Source organism: Mesoplodon mirus, assembly GCF_964341445.2.
Source record: "Mesoplodon mirus genome assembly, chromosome: 3".
Taxonomy (NCBI): Eukaryota; Metazoa; Chordata; class Mammalia; order Artiodactyla; family Ziphiidae; genus Mesoplodon; species Mesoplodon mirus.
Genome location: NC_138978.1, coordinates 37,986,451 through 38,011,256, shown reverse-complemented (window position 1 = coordinate 38,011,256; position 24,806 = coordinate 37,986,451). Strand labels below are relative to the sequence as shown.

Below are 24,806 nucleotides of genomic sequence, written 5' to 3'. Positions count from 1 at the left end.
GAGCTAACACCCATCCTTCTGAAAGTCTTCCAAAATACAGCAGAGGGAGGAACACTCCCAAACTCATTCTACGAGGTCACCATCACCCTGATACCAAAACCAGACAAAGATGTCATCAAGAAAGAAAACCACAGGCCAATATCACTGATGAAGATAGATGCAAAAATCCTCAACAAAATACCAGCAAACAGAATCCAACGGCACGTTAAAAGGATCATACACCATGATCAAGTGGGGTTTATCCCAGGAATGTGAGGATTCTTCAGTATACACAAATCAATCAATGTGTTATGCCATATTAACAAATTGAAGGATAAAAACCATACAATCATCTCAATAGATGCAGAAAATCTTTCGACAAAATTCAACACCCATTTATGATAAAAACCCTCCAGAAAGTAGGCATAGAGGTAACTTACCTCAACATAATAAAGACCATATATGACAAACCCAGAACCAACATCGTTCTCAATGGTGAAAAACTGAAACCATTTCCACTAAGATCCGGAATAAGACAGGTTGCCCACTCTCACCACTATTATTCAACATAGTTTTGGAAGTTTTAGCAACAGCAATCAGAGAAGAAAAAGAAATAAAAGGAATCTAAATCAGAAAAGAAGTAAAACTGTCACTGTTTGTAGATGACATGATAATATACATAGAGAATCCTAAAGATGCTACCAGAAAATTACTAGAGCTAATCAATGAATTTGGTAAAGTAGCAGGATACAAAATTAATGCACAGAAATCCCTTGCATTCCTATATACTAATGATAAAATATTTGAAAGAGAAATTAAGGAAACACTCCCATTTCCCACTGCAACAAAAAGAATAAAATACCTAGGAATAAACCTACCTAAGGAGACAAAAGACCTGTATGCAGAAAACTGTAAGACATGATGAAAGAAATTAAAGATGATACAAATAGATGGAGAGATATAACATGTCCTTGGATTGGAAGAATCAACATTGTGAAAATGACTCTACTACCCAAAGCAATCTACAGATTCAATGCAATCCCTATCAAACTACCACTGGCATTTTTCACAGAACTAGAACAAAAAATTTCACAATTTGTATGGAAACACAAAAGACCCCAAATAGCCAAAGCAATCTTGAGAAGGAAAAACAGAGCTGGAGGAATCAGGCTCCCTGATTTCAGACTATACTACAAAGCTACTGTAATCAAGAGAGTATGGTACTGGCACAAAAACAGAAATATAGATCAACAGAACAGGATAGAAAGCCCAGAGATAAACTGACGCACATATGGTCACCTTATCTTTGATAAAGGAGGCAAGAATATACAATGGAGAAAAGACAGCCTCTTCAATAAGTGGTGCTGGGAAAACTGGACAGCTACATGTAAAAGAATGAAATTAGAACACTCCCTAACACCATACACAAAAATAAACTCAACATGGATTAAAGACCAGACAATTAAATGTCTTAAATGTAAGGCCAGACACTGTAAAACTCTTAGAGGACCACGTAGGAAGAACACTCCATGACATAAATCACATCAAGATCCTTTTTGATCCACCTCCTAGAAAAATGGAAATAAAAACAAAAATAAACAAATGGGACCTAATGAAACTTCAAAGCTTTTGCACAGCAAAGGAAACCATAAACAAGATGAAAAGACAACCCTCAGAATGAGAGAAAATATTTGCAAATGAAGCAACTGACAAAGGATTAGTCTATGAAATATACAAGCAGCTCATGCAGGTCAATATCAAAAAAAACAAAACAAAACAAAACAACCCAATCCAAAAATGGGCGGAAGACCTAAATAGACATTTCTCCAAAGAAGATATACAGATTGCCAACAAACACATGAAAGGATGCTCAACATCACCAATCATTTGAGAAATGCAAATCAAAACTACAATGAGGTATTACCTCACACCAGTCAGAATGGCCATCATCAAAAAATCTACAAACAATAAATGCTCGAGAAGGTGTGGAGAAAAGGGAACCCTCCTACACTGTTGGTGGGAATGTAAGTGGATACAACCCCTATGGAGAATAGTATGGAGGTTCCTTAAAAAACTAAACATACAACTACCATACGACCCAGCAATCCCACTACTGGGCGTAACCCTGAGATAACCATAATTCAAAAAGAGTCATGTAGCACAATGTTCATTGCAGCTCTATTTACAATAGCCAGGACATGGAAGCAACCTAAGTGTCCATTAACAGATGAATGGATAAAGAAGATGTGGTTCATTATACACAATGGAATATTATTCAGCCACAAAAAGAAACAAAATTGAGTTATTTGTAGTGAGGTGGATGGACCTAGAATCTGTCATACAGAGTGAAGTAAGTCAGAAAGAGAAAAACAAATACCATATGCTAACACATATATATGGAATCTAAAAAAAAAAATGGTCATGAAGAACATAGGGGCAGGACAGGAATAAAGACGCAAATGTAGAGAATGGACTTGAGGACACAGGGAGGGGGAAGGGTAAGCTGGGGTGAAGCAAGAGAGTGGCATGGATTTATATATACTACCAAATGTAAAATAGATAGAGAGTGGAAAGCAGCCGCATAGCACAGGGAGATTAACTTGGTGCTTTGTGACCACATAGAGGGGAGGGATAGGGAGAGTGGGAGGGAGACGCAAGAGGGAGGGGATGTAGGGATATAACTATACGTGTAGCTGATTCACTTTGTTATACAGCAGAAACTAACACAATGTAAAGCAATTATACTCCAATAAAGTTGTTAAAAAAAGAAAAATCTATACTGAGATACTACTTTGTTATACCCAGTAGGATAGCTATAACTAAAAAAAGACAAAATATAACAAATCCTACTAAGGATGTGGAGAAATTGGAATACTCTTACACTGCTGATGGGAACTGTTAAATGGTGGAGGTGCTTTGGAGAATAGTCTGGCAGTTCTACAAGAAGTTGAACATAGAATTTACACATGACCTAGCAATTCCACTCCTATGTACATATCCAAGGAAAATGAAAACTTGTTCACACAAAAATTTGTACATGATTGTTCATAGCAGCATTATTCATTACAAAGAGGAAGACAGTCTGGCAGTTTCTTATAAAATTAAACATGTACTTGCTCTGTTATTCAGTAATTCCACTGCTAGGTATTTATCCAAGAGGAAAAAAAAACATACTGGCATGTTAATACTAGTAGCAGCTTTATTTATAATAGCTGAAAACAATCTGATTATCTATTAACCAGTGGATAGATAAACAATGTATGGTATATCCATATATAAAGGAATATTACTCAGCCATTTAAAAATGAACAAGTGATATAGACAACAACATGGATAAATCTCAAAAGTATTATTATAAGTGAAAGAAGCCAAATAGAAAAGAGTATATACCAGATGATTCTATTTATTTGAAATTCTAGAAATGGTATGGTCATAGGAAGTGGTGGAGTAGGAGGCATTGATAGTAAAAGGGGAGGGAAAATTTTAGGCTAATGAATGTTTTCTTTCTTGATTGTAGTGGTTGTGCTTATACAGATGTATACATTTGTCAAAGCTCATTGAACTCAACTCTTAAAATATGTATGTTTATATTGTATTATATATTTCAATAAAGTTAATTTTATACAAGAAATATAAATATTTGTGTTAAATATAAACATTTGAAAAATGTTCAATCTCACTATAAATAGATGATTGAAAATGAAAACTACACTGAGATACTCATTCTCACCTATCATTTAGTAAAAATACAAAAGTTTGACAATATATTCAATTAGTGAAATTTTAGGAAACTAGCTTTCTCATACATTGTTGATGGAAGAGGAAAATGATGCAATTTCCACTGAGTAGTATCTGGCAATACCAACCAAAACTACAGATCTAGCTACCCCCTAACCTCACAATCCCATTTCTGTGACTCTAACCTGTAGAAACACCTGCATAAATATGCAAAAGACTGGAAACAACCCAAGTGTCCATCAACAGGAGACTGGTTAAATAAATTATAGTACATCCACACAACAGAATGCTAGCTGCTCTAAAGAATCAGGAAGATCTCTTTGTATGATATGGGAGGATCTCCAGGAGCATTTTAGTTAAAAAGAAAGGAAGGACGGTTGGAAAGAAGGAAGGAAGGGAGGGAGGGAGGAAGGAAGGAAGGGAGGAAGGGAGGAAGGGAGGGAGGGAGGGAGGGAGGGGAAGAAGGAAGAAAGAAAGGAAGGAAGGGAGGGAGGGAGGGAGGGAGGGGAAGGAAGGGAAGGGAAGGGAAGGGAAGGGAAGAGAAATTAAGAAAGGAGGAAATCTGAATAAATGTTCAAAATGCTTCTATTGGAATAAATATTGGAAGGATAAATAAGAAACTAATAAAAATAGTTACTAATAAGTCAACTTCTGTAAATTAGAGCACCACCACTGGGTGCTCTGGGAAAAATTTTGGTAAAAGTTACTGAAGTCTTGCCTGGAAACTCCTTCTTTCCTTCCTGCCTTCTCTCCTTCCCACCTTCCCTTCCTCCCTTCCTTCCTACAAAATGCATTATTTATCTACAAGAGAGTTCTGGAAGACAAGAAGGATACAGGTTCCTTGGGCAGGGAAACAATAAATTGGGTGGCTAAAGTTTCCTTGCAACCGAGGAGGTTGGGGGTATAGGGCCCAGGGAGTTACAGTAAAAACAAGCTCTGGTGAAGGAGATCCCTCAGCAACAGGGATGTCACTCATCTTAGGTGTGTGAGAGGAAAGGCAAAGCAGTCTAGCTCCTTGAGCTGAATATCTGAAATCGCCCTCTCTACAACACACTGGCTCTTGCTTCCATCTGCCTTGTGTTTGATCGCTTTTCCCACCCCTTCAGAGGCTGATCGTTCTGAAAAGACTAGATGCTGTACACACTGGAGCCTAAACCATATTAGTTCTCTATGATATGTGGTTCCAACTACCCACTCCCCTATCACTGGTTGATTCTGTAAGGCAACTTCATTTTGATGATTAAAAATGCCCAAGTTGGTTGTATCTATGTAAGAGTCTTTTTTTCTTTAACGAAACCCATTATATTTTTCATATTAATTGTTCCCTGTGGGGAAGAAGTGAACAGAAACATATCCTCTGTACCCCAATTTCTTCCTCCATACTCACTGGCAAAGCAATAGAAAAAGGCAGGCAAGAGGAGAATAGCAAATGCTCAGCACCTATTGCTCTGGTGCACTCTTGTAAAATGCAACTCACTTCAAAATTAGAAGTCAGAAAGAACATAATTTTAATACCTCTACTTTCTGTTCAGCACCCACCATTCTTCCAGGAGAGTGGTTTCCAAGTTGCTTATTCTCTTGAGATTCACAAATTTCTCCTTTAAGCCTTTCAACCTGAAATACAAAAGCATTTTAAATACAAAAGTGAGGGGGGGGCTTCCCTGGTGGCACAGTGGTTGAGAGTCTGCCTGCTGATGCAGGGGACATGGGTTTGTGCCCAGGTCTGGGATGATCCCACATGCCGCAGAGCAGCTAGGCCCGTGAGCCATGGCCGCTGAGCCTGCGGGTCTGGAGCCTGTGCTCCGCAACGGGAGATGCCACAACAGTGAGAGGCCCGCATACCGCAAAAAAAAAAAAAAAAAAAAGTGAGGGGGGATACTTTGTTTTAAAAATATACAAGTTATACATGAATACATTCTTTGTGTAAAAAATTTAAACAACATATAGGTATATAGAGCAACAAGTGATCTTTTCCTTCACATAACTCTACCCCATAATCCCGTTTCCCTTTCCAGAAGTAATAATGTTTGGGATATACCCTTCCTGAACTTTATCTCACATGTATGTGTATGTTTGTGTATATATAAAACATAAACATATGTTTAACATACATTAAACATATTTTACCAGTATTAGATATACAAATTTACAGAGATTTAGACAACTTGAACAGTGTTTATTCATTCTTTATTATGATTGCGTTTAAAAAATTAGGATAAAATATACATAACAAAAAATTTACCATTTTAACAATTTTAAAAAATTTTTATTTATTTATTTTTGGCTGTCTTGGGTCTTTGTTGCTGCGCGCAGGCTTTCTTTAGTTGCCACGAGCTGGGGGCTACTCTTCGTTGCAGTGCGTGGGCCTCTCATTGCAGTGGCTTCTCTTGTTGTGGAGCACGGGTTCTAGGTGGGCAGGCTTCAGTAGCTGTGGTATGCAGGCTCAGTAGTTGTGGCTTGCAGGCTCTAGAGCGCAGGCTCAGTAGCTGTGGCGCATAGGCTTAGTTGCTCCGTGGCATGTGGGATCTTCCGGACCAGGGCTCAAACCCATGTCCCCCTGCATTGGCAGGCAGATTCTTAACCACTGCGCCACCAGGGAAGCCCCTTAAGCATTTTTAAGTATACAGTTGAGTAGTACTAAACGCATTCCCATTACTGTGCACCCATCACCACCATCCGTCTCCATAATTCTTTTCATCTTGTAAAACTGAAACTCTACATGCATTAAACAATAACTCCTCATTATGCCCTCCCCCACAGCCCCTAGAAACCACCATTCTACTTTCTGTCTCTATGATTTCTGACTACTCTAGGTACCTCATATAAGTGGAATTATACACTATTTGTCTTTCTGTGACTTGTTTATTTCAATTAGCATAATGTCTTCAAGTTTCACCCATGTTGTAGCATATTTCTTTTTAAGGTGGAATAATATTCCATTGTATGTGTACACCATATTTTGTTTATCCATTCATCTGTCAATGGATGCTTGGGTTGCTCCAACCTTTTGGCTATGAACATGAGTGAACAAATATATGTTCAAGTCTCTGCTTTCAATTCTTTTGGGTGTATACCCAGAAGCAGAATTGCTAGATCATATGGTAACTCTATGTTTACTTTTTAAAGGAAGTCCCATACTGTTTTCTACAGTGGCTGTACCATTTTACATTCTTAACAATAATGCACAAAGGGTTCCAATTTCTCCACTTCCTCATCAACATTTGTTATTGTTTATTGTTTTGATAATAGCCATTCTAATGAATATCTATTCATTCTTGCAACAAAATTTCTTGAGCACTTATTATACGCCAGGCATTGTATTAGACACTAGAGATATGACTGTGAAATGACTATAATTAAAATTGAAGTGACATATAGTATATTTAGAACTTGGAAGTACATATTAAAAATCAATAAATTCCTAAGAAGAAATGATTCAAAAACATAACACAACTACGGGTTTAGTATTAATAATCTCAAACTTCGGTAAATGTGATAAGTATAAACTATTATCTAAATCCTTATTAAAAAGAAAAGATCCTAAACTGACACAATAGCAGTAACATTACTGTTCAGCATATGTAGCTAAAATGTATAAAATAGAAATACTGATAGAAAGCATCTAGGTCAAAGTACAGCTCTACCTGGGATGCTATAGCCACCAGAATCAGTCTTCACTAATGACCAATAAATGATGTATTGATACATCTAGCTTGCTTAGCTGCTGACTGTTACTATTCTATACACATTTAAATTAACTCTAAGAAAAAATTAAATAACTTACCTCTTCTCCAAGTACCTTTCTTTCTGAGTCAAGTGATCGAACTCGATTTCTTAAAGCCAGAATTTCCTCATCCAGTCTCTGATTATGTTCCTTTGCTTTCCGTAGGTCAACTGAGTCTAAAACAGGGAAAGTGTAGTTGACTCAACTGGATCGAAGTTTTAATTTGGGGGTGTTAACTCTAAAAACTGAGGAAGTGCTGTTTCCTGCCATTCTTGTCAGTCCTACCATGTCTCTGCATATGTGATTCTCCACAAAGAAGAGCTGCCAGACTCTCAAGTCCAGCCCTAGAATGTTCTACCAACTAATGAAACAGAACAGAATGTTTTTTATTTCTCATACCAGTCTAATGAGCTGGACTTTTTGAGTATAGGGTTTCCAGCAATAGAGATTCTTCCAGGACCTGGAATTTTAAAACAATTGAGCCTGCCTTCTAAAAGTGAAACCACTAAAAAAATCATCTTCCTGGTGGTCCTGTGGTCCTGTCTCTCTTACACACCTCATATATTCCTCACATATTCCTAGATACTTCTCTTGCACTCATTAACCGCAGGGCCTCCATAGGCAGCTGATGTAGTGAGCTAGGAGTAGTGAACGGACAGACTGTAAAGTGAAATCAAGTTGATTCATCAAAACCATCTTTCTCCTGTAGCACCTCTGCCTGTAGGCTACTCTCAGCTCAGCACCTCATGTTAAGACCTGCTCTTCCAGCACTCATCAAAGTTTCAATAGTACAAACTTGTTGCCTATAACTTTCCCGGATTTGCAGCTGTTTCTTTTTTCACTTATGTTTCTCCTATTTTTCTTTTGCTGCTTTAGTCTCCTTTGTTTTCCTTCTTCATTGCCTGTTCTGTTTTTGACTTGTGTTTTTCTTTCTTCATTTTGTCTTTTGTTTCCCTTACTACTCTCTTTTTTTCCTTAGTGTGTAAATTTTTTAACTTGAAAAATGCTGAAAACACACCAAAAAGAAAAAAAAAAAAAGCATTCACAATCCATATACATATACGGAGGGCAAGATTTGTTCTACCTTTTGCATATGCAATTAAAAAAATTTAAACAATGCTATGCAACACTGTCTGCAACTTTACCACCTGTGAATACATCATGGATATCTTCACAGGACAACTCTTACAAAGTCATTTTCCATTTCTTATTTGGAACTATTTTTTAATTGAGGTATAATTTATATACAATATAATGTACATATCTTAAGTGTTCAATGAATTTTGACAATTTTATATACCTGGGAACTTCCCCTGAAAAAGACATAGAACATCTCCATCACCCCATAATGTTCCCTCAAATATTTTCCAGTCAGTTCTCCACTGCCACCCACCCCTACAACCACTTTCTGACTTCTATCACATAGACTAGTTTTGCTCGTTCTTGGTTTTCATAGAAATAAAATCTTACAATACATATATGTTTGTGTCAGGCTTCTTTCACTCAATATATACAGTATTTTGGGGATTCATCAGTGTTTTATCAATAATTTGTTCCTCTTGACTCTTTAGTCCATCTTATTAATATACGACAGTTTGCTTATGCATTATCTCATTTTGTTCTGCATAGTATGCCACCGTCCAAATTGCCATTTTTTTGTGTCACTTTTCCCCTACTGATGAAGATTTAGGTTTGTTGCCAATGCTCATTCTTGTAAACAATTCTAAAATTATTTTCCTTGTTCATCAATCTCTAGGTACTTATGGCATTATTTTCAAAAAAATAAATCCCCAGAAAGAAAAGGGATAGCTGGATCAGGAGACATGTGCATTTAAAAAATTTGACAGAGCCTGCCAAATTATCCTTCAAAAAGATTGTACAAAGCTACGTTCTCACAATGCCATTGTCCATTTCTCTATACTATATATTACCAGTATTTTTAATTTTCACAGATCTTAAAAATACAGTTGAGGGCCTCCCTGGTGGCGCAGTGGTTGAGAGTCCGCCTGCCGATGCAGGGGATACGGGTTCGTGCCCCGGTCTGGGAGGATCCCATATGCCGCGGAGCGGCTGGGCCCGTGAGCCATGGCCGCTGAGCCTGCGCATCCGGAGCCTGTGCTCCACAACGGGAGAGGCCACAACAGTGAGAGGCCCGCATACCGCAAAAAGAAAAAAAAAAAAAAAAAAAATACAGTTGAATAATGGCCTATTTTAAATAGGTCACTAAAATCAGTACTGTTTTGCTTATTACAAATGGAATATAGGCTTTTTGTTTTAAAAAGAAAAAATCAAGCTAAACGGTTATGTTCAGAGCAGATATTCTCATCCAACCCTTATCTACCCTGACCCGAAATAATGTTGTTAATACTTGGTAAATACTCTTTAAAATTTTTTATATGCATATTCTAATGTATAGACAAGGGTTGTATTGAAAATATTTAACAACTGGTAAAGCGTGGACCCTCATCTATGAGAACGTAGCTCTGGAGCAGAGTTCTACAGAACATACTGCTGTGCCAAGTATTATCCCTCTGGTGGCTGGAAAGACAAGGGGCTGGAAGGAGCTGGGACAGTTGGGGTAGGTGGGAGACACTTGGCAGATGCAGGGCAGTAGCTACTTAGAACTTATACAAAACTATCCCAGTGTATTCACAACTTTACTGCCATACTAATGTGTATCACCTCATACAGTCCTGTGAGCGCACACACACACACACACACACACCCTATAAAAATAAAAACCAAAACGACATTACAGTACATGTATTACTCTACAGCTTGCTTTTTTCACTTGATAACATGTCATAGACATCTATTCATGTCAGTGCACAAAAATCTATGTCATTCTTATGAAAGTATCCATTGTGTGGTCACTTTTTTAGCCAACCCACTGCAGATAAACACAATTTGATTTTACTACCCCAAAATTACTCCTTACTCTTTGTACTTTTACAAGGTCTTCTGTGGTCATTGGGAATAATGTAATGTCGTTGGTTTTGTCATCAAGGTAATGCTGACGACTTAACAGTTGGGAAGTACGTATTCACTCTTCTTCTATTTTCTGGAAGAGTTTATGTAAAATCAGTATTATTTATTCCTTAAAAGTTTGTTAAGTGAAGCCATCTGAACCTGGAGTTTTCTTTGTGGGAAGATGTTTAACTATAAATTCAATTTCTTTGGTATATATAGGGCTATCTGTTTCTTCTTGAGTGAGGTTCGGTAATTTGTGTCTTGCAAGAAATGTGTCCATCTTATCCAGGTCATCAAATTTATTGTCATAAAGTTGCTCAATATATTCCCTTATTATCTTTTTGATCTGTAGAAATGTTCTCTGTCATTGCTTATATGGGTAATGTGTGTCTTCTCTCATTTTTTCGTGAACAATCTAGTTAGACGTTTACCAATATTATTGATCCTTCCGAAGAACCAGCCCTTCATGCCACTAATTTATTCTATTTTGTTCTGTTTTTACTTTTATTGACCTCAATCTTATTTTAAATATCTCCTTCTTTTTGCTTGCTTTGGATTTAATTTGTTCTTATCCTGGGTTTTTTAAGTAGAAGCTTAGATTATTTTGAGTCCTTTCTTGATTTCTGGTATAAGCATTAAATGGGATAAGTTTCCCTCTTAAGCACTGGCTTAGATGCATCCCACAAATACTGATATGTTCAGTGTTTTCATTGTCATTCAAGTTAATTCATAGAAAATACTTTGTAATATCCCTTGTAATTTTTTCTCGGAAGGCATGGCAGTTTAGAAGTATCTTATTCAACTTCCAAATATTTGGCGATTTTCTAAACATACCACTGTTATTGCTTTTTGGTTTAATTCTATTATGGTCAGAGAACATAATTTGAATGATTTCAGTTCTTCTGCAGAAATTTGTTTTATGGCGATAACATAATTTTGTGAATGCTCCATATGTACTTGAAAAGAATATAATACTTCTGGTGGAGTTTTCTATAATTATCGATGATGTCATGTGGCTTAGTAGTGTTATTAGGTCTTCTATATGCTTACTGATTTTGTTTTCTTGCTCTATCAGTTACTAAGAAAGCAGTGTTCATTTTATAATTGTATTCATATATTTTTTAAACAATCCTGATCATCAATTGTAATGCATGGTTTTTTTTTCCCCACACACCTACGTAATTCTCCGATGCCAGCTTGCTGTTCTACAATTCAACTTAGTTCTGAGGCTATCTACGTGGAGATAGCATCAGATTCCACGGGTTAAGGGCTCAGCCGCACAGGACTGCCCTCTGCTTCGGATGCCAATTGAAAGGGCAGGTTGTTATCTGTGCTTCTGGCCGATTGGTTATAAATCAGAGGTTCCCATGACCTCCTCCTTGGGTTTGATTAATTTGTTAAAGCAGCTCAAAGAACTCAGGGAAACGTTTTATTTACTAGATTACCCGGTTTATTATAAAGGAATGTAACTCAGGAATAGCTAGATGGAAGAGATGCCTAAGGGCAAGGTCTGGGGAAAGGGGTGCAGACCTTTCATGCCCTCCCTGAGTGCGCTACGCTCCCCAAATTTCCATGTGTTTACCAACCCGGAAGCTCCCTGAACCCGCTCCTTTGGGTTTCTATGAAAGCTTCATTACACAGGCACGACTGATTAAATCACTGGCCACTGGCAATTGAACTTAATCTCCAGCCCCTCCCCCCTCCTAGGAGGTGGGGGTGGGGACACGGAGGAGTTGGGGTTACAGAGGGGGTGGAGGGTGGCACTGAAAGTTCCAACCCTCTAATCACGTGGTTGGCTCCCCTGGCAACTAACTCCCATCCTTTGGTTACCGAGGGGCTTTCCAAGAGTCCTCATTACCACGACAAAAGACAGCCCTACTGTTCTTATCACTTAGGAAATTCCAAGGGCTTGGGGGTGGCAGAAACAAGGATGAAGACCAAATACATGTTTCTCATTATAAATCACAAGAGCACAGGGTAAATAAACCTAGTTTTATAACTATTAAAATTGGTAAACATATTTTAAATTATTTTCGTAGTTACTACCATTATGACACTCAAATGTCATTACATTATTTATAGCTGGTATCATTTTTACACAGCCAAGATAGGGTCAGATTAACTAATTCACCACTTATTCCAAGCCTATTGGCTTCCCAGCAAACAAATATGTGTGAAGTGTTGTTAAATGTATTATAAGTTGCCTTGATCTCAGTGGTCCCAGTAAAATATGTATTGTTTGTGTTGACCAAAGGTTTTGGAGTCAGACATATATGGACTGAAATACCAGCTCTAATACTTTATGTAGCTTTTTTTTTTTTTTTTTTGGCTGCGCGCAGTCTTTTCTCAGTTGCGATTAGCAGGGGCTACTCTTTGTTGCGGTGCGCGAGCTTCTCATTGCGGTGACTTCTTTTGCTGCGGAGCATGAGTTCTAGGCACACAGGTTTCAGTAGTTTCAGCACACAGGCCCTAGAGCACAGGCTCAGTAGTCGTGGTGCGCAGGCTTAGGTGCTCCGCGGCATGTGGGATCTTCCCCGACCAGGGCTTGATCCAGAGTCCTCTGCACTGGCAGGCAGATTCTTAACCACTGTGCCAGTGCCACCAGGGAAGTCTCTAAAGTAGCTATTGGACAATTCATTTAACCTCGTCATGACTCAGTTTTTTTATCAATGAAATGGTAATAATAATACAACTTGTCACTGTTGTTAACATTAGAGATAATCCATTTAAAATGCCTGACAGGAGAGGAGCTTCAAGATGGCGGAAGAGTGAGACACGGAGATCACCTTCCTCCCCACAAATACATCAGAAATACATCTACACGGGGAACAACTCCTACAGAACACCTACTAAACGCTGGCAGAAGACCTCAGACCTCCCAAAAGGCAAGAAACTCCCCATGTACCTGGATAGGGCAAAAGAAAAAAGAATAAACAGAGACAAAAGGATAGGGACGGGACCTGCACCAGTGGGAGGGAGCCGTGAAGGAGGAAAGGTTTCCACACACTAGGAAGCCCATTCGCGGGCGGAGACTGCGGGTGGTGGAGGGGGAAAGCTTCCGAGTCGCGGAGGAGAGCACAGGAACAGGGGTGCGGAGGGCAAAGCGGAGAGATTTCCGCACAGAGGATCGGAGCCGACCGGCACTCATCAGCCCGAGAGGCTTGTCTGCTCGCCCGCCGGGGCGGACGGGGCTGGGAGCTGAGGCTCGGGCTTCGGAGGTCGGATACCAGGGAGAGGACTGGGGTTGGCTGTGTGAACACAGCCTGAAGGGGCTCGTGTGCCCCAGCTAGCTGGGACAGAGTCCGGGAAAAAGTCTGGACCTGCCGAAGAGACAAGAGACTTTTTCTTGCCTCTTTGTTTCCTGGCGCGCGAGGGCCGCTTAAGGAGCTCCAGAGACGGGCGCGAGCCGCAGCTATCAGCGCGGACCCCAGAGACGGGGATGGGATGCTAAGGCAGGCTGCTGCTGCAGCCACCAAGAAGCCTGTGTGAAAGCACGGGTCAGTGTCCACACGGCCCCTCCCGGGAGCCTGTACCGCCCGCCACCGCCAGGGTCCTGTGATCCAGGGACAACTTCCCCGGGAGAACTCACGGCGCGCCTCAGGCTGATGCAACGTCACGCCGGCCTCTGCCGCCACAGGCTCGCCCCGCACTCCGTACCCCGCCCCTCCTCCCGGCCTGAGTGAGCCAGAGCCCCCTAATCAGCTGCTCCTTTAATCCCGTCCTGTCTGAGCGAAAAACAGATGCCCTCAGGCGACCTACATGCAGAGGCAGGGCCAAATCCAAAGCTGAACCCCAGGAGCTGTGCGAACAAAGAAGAGAAAGGGAAATCTTTCCCATCAGCCTCAGGAGCAGCGGATTAAACCTCCACAGTCAACTTGATGTACCCTGCATCTGTGGAATACCTGAATAGACAACGAATCATCCCAAATTGAGGAGGTGGACTTCGGGAGCAACGATATATATATATTTTTTCCCTTTTTCTCTTTTTGTGAGTGTGCAATTTTGTCTGTATAGCTTTGCTTTTACCATTTGTCCTAGGGTTCTGTCTGTCCGTTTTTGTTTTTGTTTTTAATTTTTTTTACTTAAAAATTTTTTTTCTACAAATACAAAATTCTTTTTCTACATATATTTTTTATTTTAATAACTTTATTTTATTTTATTTTATCTTCTTCTTTCTTTCTTTCTTTTTTTTCCTCCCTTTTATTCTGAGCTGTGTGGATGACAGGCTCTTGGTGCTCCAGCCAGGCGTCAGTGCTGTGCCTCTGAGATGGGAGAGCCAACTTCAGGACACTGGTCCACAAGAGACCTCCCAGCTCCATGTAATATCAAACAGTGAAAATCTCCCAGAGATCTCCATCTCAACACCAAGACCAGCTCCACTCAACAACCAGCAAGCTACAGTGCTGGACACCCTATGCCAAACAACTAGCAAGACAGGAACACAACCCCATCCATTAGCAGAGAGGCTGACTAAAATCCTAATAAGTCCACAGACACCCCAAAACACACCACCAGACGTGGACCTGCCCACCAGAAAGACAAGATCCAGCCTCACCCACCAGAACACAGGCACTAGTCCCCTCCACCAGGAAGCCTACACAACCTACTGAACCAACCTTAGCCACTGGGGACAGACACCAAAAACAACGGGAACTACGAACCTGCAGGCTGCGAAAAGGAGACCCCAAACACAGTAAGTTAAGCAAAATGAGAACACCGAGAAACACAGCAGATGAAGGAGCAAGGCAAAACCCCACCAGACCTAACAAATGAAGAGGAAATAGGCAGTCTACCTGAAAAAGAATTCAGAGTAATGATAGTAAAGATGATCCAAAATCTTGGAAATAGAATGGAGAAAATACAAGAAATGTTTAACAAGGACTTCGAAGAACTAAAGAATAAACAAACAGAGATGAACAACACAATAAATGAGATTAAAAATTCTCTAGAAGGGATCAATGGCAGAATAACTGAGGCATAAGAACGGATAAGTGACCTGGAAGATAAAATAGTGGAAATAACTACTGCAGAGCAGAATAAAGAAAAAAGAATGAAAAGAATGGAGGACAGTATCAGAGGCCTCTGGGACAACATTAAACATACCAACATTCGAATTATAGGGGTCCCAAAAGAAGAAGAGAAAAAGAAAGGGACTGAGAAAATATTTGAAGAGATTATAGTTGAAAACTTCCCTAATATGGGAAAGGAAATAGTTAACAGAGTCCAGGAAGCACAGAGAGTCCCATGCTGGACCAATCCAAGGAGAAACATGCCAAGACACATATTAATCAAACTATCAAAAATTAAATAGAAAGAAAAAATATTAAAAGCAGCAAGGGAAAAATAACAAATAACACACAAGGGAATCCCCATAAGGTTAACAACAACAACAACAAAAGATGTGCTGATCTTTCAGCAGAAACTCTGCAAGCCAGAAGGCAGTGGCAGGACACATTTAAAGTGATGAAGGAGAAAAACCTGCAACCAAGATTACTCTACCCAGCAAGGATCTCATTCAGATTTGACGGGGAAATTAAAACCTTTACAGAAAGCAAAAGCTAAGAGAATTCAGCACCACCAAACCAGCTATACAACAAATGCTAAAGGAACTTCTCTAGGCAGGAAACACAAGAGAAGGAAAAGACCTACAATAACAAACCCAAAACAATTAACAAAATGGTAATAGGAACATACATATCAATAATTACCTTAAATGTAAATGGATTAAATGCTCCACCCAAAAGACATCGATTGGCTGAATGGATACAAAAACAAGACCTGTATATATGCTGCTTACAAGAGACCCACTTCAGACCTACGGACACATACAGACTGAAAGTGAGGGGATGGAAAAAGATATTCCATGCAAATGGAAATCAAAAGAAACCTCGAGTAGCTATTCTCATATCAGACAAAATGGACTTTAAAACAAAGACTATTACAAAAGACAAAGAAGGACACTACATAATGATCAAGGGATCAATCCAAGAAGATATAACAATTGTAAATATTTATGCACCCAACATAGGAGCACCTCAAAATATAAGGCAAATACTAACAGCCACAAAAGGGGAAATCGACAGTAACACAATCACAGTAGGGGACTTTAACACCCCAGTTTCACCAATGAACAGATCATCCAAAATGGAAAAAAAGAAGGAAACACAAGCTTTAAATGACATATTAAACATAATGGACTTAATTGATATTTATAGGACAGTCCATCCAAAAACAACAGAATACACATTGTCTCAAGTGCTCATGGAACATTCTCCATGATAGATCATATCTTGGGTCACAAATCAATCCTTGGTAAATTTAAGAAAATTCAAATCATATCAAGTATCTTTTCTGACCACAACACTATGAGACTAGATATCAATTACAGGAAAAATCTGTAAAAAATACAAACACATGGAGGCTAAACAACACACTATTAATAACCAAGAGATCACTGAAGAAATTAAAAAAATTCCTAGAAACAAATGTCAATGAAACACGACAACCCAAAACCTATGGGATGCAGCAAAAGTAGTTCTAAGAGGGAAGTTTATAGCAATACAATCCTACCTTAAGAAACAAGAAACATCTCAAATAAACAACCTAACCTTACACCTAAAGCAATTAGAGAAAGAAGAACAAAAGAACCCCAAAGTTAGCAGAAGGAAAGAAATCATAAAGATCAGATCAGAAATAAATGAAAAAGAAATGAAGGAAACAATAGCAAAGATCAATAAAACTAAAAGCTGGTTCTTTGAGAAGATAAACAAAATTGATAAACCATTAGCCAGACTCATCAAGAAAAAAAGGGACAAGACTCAAATCAATAGAATTAGAAATGAAAAAGGAGAAGTAACAACTGACACTGCAGAAATACAAAGGATCATGAGAGATTACTACAAGCAACTCTATGCCAATACAATGGACAACCTGGAAGAAATGGACAAATTCTTAGAAATGCACAACCTTCCAAGACTAAACCAAGAAGAAATAGAAAATATGAACAGACCAATCACAAGCACTGAAATTGAAACTGTGATAAAAAATCTTCCAACAAACAAAAGCCCAGGACCAGATGGCTTCACAGGCGAATTCTATCAGACATTTAGAGAAGAGCTAACACCTATTCTTCTCAAACTCTTCCAAAATATAGCGGAGGGAGGAACACTCCCAAACTCATTCTACAAGGCTACGATCACCTTGATACCAAAACCAGACAAAGATGTCACAAAGAAAGAAAACTACAGGCCAATATCACTGATAAACATAGATGCAAAAATCCTGAACAAAATACTAGCAAACAGAATCCAACAGCACATTAAAAGGATCATACTCCAAGATCATAAAGTGGGGTTTATTCCAGGAATGCAAGGATTCTTCAATATATGCAAATCAATCAATGTGATACACCATATTAACAAATTGAAGGAGAAAAACCATTTGATCATCTCAATAGATGCAGAGAAAGCTTTCGACAAAATTCAACACCTATTTATGATAAAAGCCCTCCAGAAAGTAGGCATAGAGGGAACTTTCCTCAACATAATAAAGGTCATATATGACAAACCCACAGCCAACATTGTCCTCAATGGTGAAAAACTGAAACCATTTCCACTAAGATCAGGAACAAGACAAGGTTGCCCACTCTCACCACTCTTATTCAACATAGTTTTGGAAGTTTTAGCCACAGCAATCAGAGAACAAAAGAAATAAAAGGAATCCAAATTGGAAAAGAAGAAGTAAAGCTGTCACTGTTTGCACATGACATGATACTATACATACAGAATCCTAAAGATGCTACCAGAAAACTACTAGAGCTAATCAATGAATTTGGTAAAGTAAATTTGGTAAAGTAATGCACAGAAATCTCTGGCATTCCTGTACACTAATGATGAAAAATCTGAAAGAGAAATCAAGAAAACTCTCCCATTTACCATTGCAACAAAAAGAATAAAATATCTAGGAATAAACCTACCTAAGGAGACAAAAGACCTGTATGCAGAAAATTATAAGACAATGATGAAAGAAATTAAAGATGATACAAATAGATGGAGAGATATACCATGTTCTTGGATTGGAAAAATCAACATTGTGAAAATGACTATACTACCCAAAGCAATCTACAGATTCAATGCAATCCCTATCAAACTACCACTGGTATTTTTCACAGAACTAGAACCAAAAAATTCAGTATTTGTATGGAAACAAAAAAGACCCCGAATAGCCAAAGCAATCTTGAGAAAGAAAAACGGAGCTGGAGGAATCCGGCTCCTGGACTTCAGACTATACTACAAAGCTACAGTAATCAAGACAGTATGGTACTGGCACAAAAACAGAAATATAGATCAATGGAACAAGATAGAAAGCCCAGAGATAAGCCCACACACATATGGTCACCTTATCTTGATAAAGGAGGCAAGAATATACAGTGGAAAAAAGACAGCCTCTTCAATAAGTGGTGCTGGGAAAACTGGACAGCTACATGTAAAGGAATGAAATTAGAACACTCCCTAACACCATACACAAAAATAAACTCAAAATGGATTGGAGACCTAAATGTAAGGCCAGACACTATCAAACTCTTAGAGGAAAACATAGGCAGAACATTCTATGACATAAATCACAGCAAGATCCTTTTTGACCCACCTCCTAGAGAAATGGAAATAAAAACAAAAGTAAACAAATGGAGGGCTTCCCTGGTGGCGCAGTGGTTGAGAGTCCGCCTGCCGATGCAGGGGACACGGGTTCGTGCCCCGATCCCGGAAGATCCCACATGCCGCGGAGCGGCTGGGCCCACGAGCCATGGCCGCGGAGCCTGTGTGTCCGGAGCCTGTGCTCCGCAACGGGAGAGGCCACAGCAGTGAGAGGCCCGCGTACAGCAAAAAAAACAAACAAACAAACAAACAAACAAACAAAAAAAAAGTAAACAAATGGGACCTAATGAAACTTAAAAGCTTTTGCACAGCAAAGGAAACCATAAACAAGACCAAAAGACAACCCTCAGAATGGGAGAAAATATTTGCAAATGAAGCAACTGACAAAGGATTAATGTCCAAAATTTCCAAGCAGCTCATGCAGCTCAATATCAAAGAAACAAAGAACCCAATCCAACAATGGGTAGAAGACCTAAATAGACATTTCTCCAAAGAAGATATACAGATTGCCAACAAACACATGAAAGAATGCTCAACATCATTAATCATTAGAGAAATGCAAATCAAAACTACAATGAGATATCACCTCACACTGGTCAGGATGGCCATCATCAAAAAATCTAGAAACAATAAATGCTGGAGAGGGTGTGGAGAAAAGGGAACCCTCTTGTACTTTTGGTGGGAATGTAGATTCATACAGCCATTATGGAGAACAGTATGGAGGTTCCTTAAACAACTAAAAATAGAACTACCATATGATCCAGCAACCCCACTACTGGGCATATACCCTGAGAAAACCATAATTCAAAAAGAGTCATGTACCAAAATGTTCATTGCAGCTCTATTTACAATAGCCAAGACATGGAAGCAACCTAAGTGTCCATCGACAGATAAATGGATAAAGAAGATGTGGCACATATTTACAATGGAATATTACTCAGCCATAAAAAGAAACGAAACTGAGCTATTTGTAATGAGGTGGATAGACCTAGAGTCTGTCATACAGAGTGAAGTAAGTCAGAAAGAGAAAGACAAATACCGTATGCTAACACATATATATGGAATTAAAAAAAAATGTCATGAAGAACCTAGGGGTAAAACGGGAATAAAGACACAGACCTACTTGAGAATGGACTTGAGGATATGGGGAGGGGGAAGGGTAAGCTGTGACAAAGCGAAAGAGAGGCATGGACATATATACACTACCAAATGTAAGGTAGATAGATAGTGGGAAGCAGCCGCAGAGCACAGGGAGATCAGCTCGGTGCTTTGTGACCGCCTGGAGGGGTGGGATGGGGAGGGTGGGAGGGAGGGAGATGTATGAGGGAAGGGATGTGGGAACAGATGTATATGTATGACTGATTCACTTTGTTATAAAGCAGAAACTAATAAAAAAAAAGATGTGGAACATATATACAATGGAATATTACTCAGCCGTAAAAAGAAATGAAATTGAGTTATTTGTAGTGAGGTGGATGGACCTAGAGACTGTCATACAGAGGGAAGTTAGTCAGAAAGAGAAAAACAAATACCATATGCTAACACATATATATGGAATCTAAAAAAAAAAAGGTCATGAAGAACCTAAGGGCAAGATGGGAATAAAGACGCAGTCCTACTAGCGAATGGGCTTGAGGATATGGGGAGGGGGAAGGGTAAGCTGGGACTAAGTGAGAGAGTGACATGGACATATATACACTACCAAACGTAAAATAGATAGATAGCTAGTGGGAAGGAGCCGCATGGCACAGTGAGATCAGCTGGGTTCTTTGTGACCAGCTAGAGGGGTGGATTAGGGAGGGTGGGAGGGAGGGAGACACAAGAGAGAAGAGATATGGGGACATATGTATATGTATAACTGATTCACTTTGTTATAAAGCAGAAACTAACCATTGTAAAGCAATTATACTCCAATAAATATGTTAAAAAAATTTTTAATAAATAAATAAAATGCCTGACAGCGTACCTGTTAGTAAGCAACAAGTGGTAGTAATAGTAATAGCAGTAGATATAGTAATAATAGTGATCTAGGGTGGCCTCAGTCTGCAGCGGCTTGAAGCAGGATTTTGGTTCCCAGACAGAGATTAAAGTCAGGCCGCGACAGTGAGAGTGCTGAATCCTAGGCACTAGACCAGTGACCAGTGACAAAGCCCTGGCCCATACAGCTCTGCAGAAATGAATTCCCACAAAGACAGAAAGTAGTGAAACAAGTAAAGTGTTTATTAGGAGGAAAAAGGGTACCTGTGGATAGACACACCGGGGGGCTCAGAGAGAGAGTCACACCCTAGTGGTAGTTTGATTCACCTTTATGGGGCATTTCTTCCACGTTTCCTTGGCCAGTCATCTTGCTTTGCCTGGCCTGAGCCTGTATTTGGTATATCTCAGCGTCCTCCCACGTGTGCGCACACATCTCTTAGCCAAGATGGATTCTAGCGAAGAGGCCTATGGGTAGCCTGACATCACCTACTATGGGGTGGCGCCCCCTCCCTTTTCGATCTTCAAGGATCCTTTCTGCATGTGTGTAGTCAGGAAGGTCTTCTCCTTCGAGAATGAGGAATATGTGGTCTTTTATCTTTTGTCTGGGCAGGGCTTAGCTTCTCCTCCCTCCTGCTATTTTGGAGTATCTGTCCACAGGGGACGAACTCCAACTGTTCAGCCTGGGTCCCATCTATCTCCTGCCTCAACAGAAGTAGTGGTAATATTATTATATTTATTAAGTAATATTATTTAAAAATATTACCTAACATAAATTATATTATTGTTTGATATTTTATTATTAAATATTGTTATATCTGCTAAAATGACTCACCATTTTCTTTCAGCTTTATCAAATTTTCTTTCAATTTCTCAATTTCTAGTTGAGACTTCTCAAGTGCAGAATCTAAAAGAAAAAAAGAACAAAATATTTGTGTATGGAGCAACTGATTAGTATAATAATCAAATTTCAAATGACTATTTCTCTTTGGAACACTTTCTTTCTGATGGCTGTCCCCTGACTTTCTGAATGTCACCTCCTCCTGGAATGTTTTCCAGATTCCCCTCTTAATATTCGTACTACACCTTATATTTATCCCTGTCCTTGATATCATCTGATCTTGTAATATTTCCCTGTTTCCCTAACCAGATTCTATGCTGAAGAGTTTGGACTACTGTAAACAACAGGAACAGCTGAAAGTTTTTAAGCATGGTACTACCAGTTTAGTAAAAAGAAATTACACACAGAAATACTTAAAATTAATTCCTACAATTAATAATATTTAGAATTTTGCCAGTAGTTTCTAGAAATATCAAAATAGCAAAATTTCAGGAAATAGCTTTTGGTACCATTCAAGAATTTTATGAGGAGAGCAGAAGGGCGTAAGGAAAGTATATGGGGCATTGGAGTCTTGGATTTGGGTTCTCTAACCCAGGTTTTATCACTTTGCCTCCTGTGGTTTACTCATCACCAATGGTATGGCTGATAGGCCTCCTATAATGGCAAGTTGAGGAATCTCCCAGAAGTAAGACACTCACATGAATCTTGTAAGAGATCATTCCCAATCACACAGAAAAGGTGCAGAGGAAATCAGGCACAAGCTTCCAAGAGTCTTTTCCCAGTGGAGTCACACAGGGTGTGCTTAATTTCTCCAGCAATGAATTGACAATTCATGTGAAATGTTGTCTACCAGGAAAATTCATTACAGACTCGGTGGTCAACATATTTATTGGGGGCTGGTGACATAGACACCACCTTCTGCCCAGGACACATCAAAATCCCAGACTCTCAGAAGGAAAGCAGGTTTTCAGCATAAATCACATTGTTTGTACAAAGAGGTCAAGCACAGTAAGCCACTATTACAAATTGGGGAATGGTGGGAACCTTCCCCAAATGCAAGTTTCCAGATACTAGCCAAGGGCTAACCTGACAAGCAGGACTTTCTAAGGACAGCAGTGTCAGGTCTTCTTCTTCTTTTTTTTTTTTACATCTTTATTGGAGTATAATTGCATTACAATGTTGTGTTAGTTTCTGCTGTACAATAAAGTGAATCAGCTATATGGATACATGTGTCCCCATATCCCCTCCCTCTTGAGCCTCCCTCGTACCCTTCCTATTCCTCCACCCCTCTAGGTCATCACAAAGCATCGAGCTTATCTCCCTGTGCTATGCAGCAGCTTCCCAGTAGCAGGTTTTCTATGTTAACTATTTTCTGCACAGGATGGATATACCACGTTTTGTTTATCTACTCACCAAATGATGGACGTTTGAGTTGTTTCTATGTTTTGGCTACTGTAAATAATAGTGCTCTGAACATTCACATACAAGATTTTTTTTAAATTTATTTTATTGAAGTGTAGTTGACTTACAATGTTGTGTTAACTTCTCATACAAGTTTTTGAGTGGACATACGTCTTCATTTCTCCTGGGTCACGCAGGAGTGGAATTGCTGGGTCACATGATAATTTTACATTTAACACCTTGAGAAACTGCCAAATTGTTTTCCAAAGTGTCTGCATCATTTTACAATCCCATCAGCAATGTTCCAATTTCTACACATCCTTGCCAACACTTGTCATTGTCTTTTTTATTATAGCCATTCTAGAGGGTGTGAAGAGGGATCTCATTGTTTTAATTTGCACTTCCCTAATGACCAATGACATTGAGCATCTTTTCATGTGCCTATTGGCCATTCATATACCTTCTCTAAAGAAATGTCTACTCAAATTTTATTTTGTTTACTTTAAAATTGGGCTGTCTTTTTATAATAATATAAAAGAATATGTGAGAATTCTTCATATATTCTGGATATGAGTCCCACATCAAACACATAATTTGCAAATATTTCTCTCAGTCTGTGGTTTGTCTTTTCACTTTCTTGTTAGTATATTTTGAAGCACAGAAATTTTAAACTTTGAGTAAGTACAATTTATTAGGTTTTCTCTTATCACTCTCGTTTTTGGTGTTATATCTAACATGTGATTGCCTAACTCCAGATCATAAGGATTTACTCCTGTGTTTTCTTCTAAGCATTTTATAATTTTAACTCTTACATTTAGTTCTGTGGTCCACTTAGTTAATTTTTGTATAGGTGTAAGGTAGGGGCCTGTATTTTGAAGCATCTCCCAGACATCATATCATTCATCTATAAATATTTCACTATGTACCTCTAAAAGATAAGGACTCTTTTTAAATATAAACTCAATACCATTATGTGTGATTAAGGAAATTTAACAAGAATTCCTTAATACAAATAGCCAATTAGCATTCAAACTTCCAACTGTTTCATAAATGTTAAAAAACCTGTTTGAATCAGAATCCAGCAAAGGCCACACATTATATTTGGTTAATAATTCCTTCAAACCTTTAAAAATTCATCTTTTTCTTGTAATTTATTTATTGAAGAATAAATAAATATTTGGCATGTATTCTTTTTTATTATTGAAAACTATTTTTATTATTGGCCAAAATTTTTCATTCCCATACAAATTTTTGGGTGTGATATAAAGAGAGCTAGAAAATAAACTAAAATAAAGTCCTTCATTTAAAAGAGTCAGTTTGTTGAAAGAAATAGGCTAATACTTGGGAAACACTATCATGTAACACATATACCTAGGGATAGATTCTGGCTATAAATTGATGGATGATTCAAGAAGTAACACGTAAGACCCACACTGACACTACACATGATATTTTAAAAGGACTTGCTAACTCAGCTTCCCAGCGGTCCCCTGGGGATACTCACTGTGCAGACAGTTTTCAATTA

The 24,806-nt window shown here is 38.8% G+C and overlaps 1 protein-coding gene across 1 annotated transcript in view; it reads right to left on the bottom strand.

Moving 5' to 3' along the window:
• CCDC30 (coiled-coil domain containing 30) overlaps nucleotides 1-24,806 on the bottom strand; it is a 129,640-nt gene that overhangs the window by 94,099 nt on the left and 10,735 nt on the right. Inside the window, exons 4-6 of the mRNA XM_082614037.1 lie at nucleotides 21,875-21,946; nucleotides 7,502-7,617; nucleotides 5,233-5,331 (exon numbers count right to left, since the gene is read on the bottom strand). Coding sequence (XP_082470163.1) covers nucleotides 5,233-5,331; nucleotides 7,502-7,617; nucleotides 21,875-21,946 — 287 coding nt within the window. The remainder of the gene's footprint in view (nucleotides 1-5,232; nucleotides 5,332-7,501; nucleotides 7,618-21,874; nucleotides 21,947-24,806) is intronic.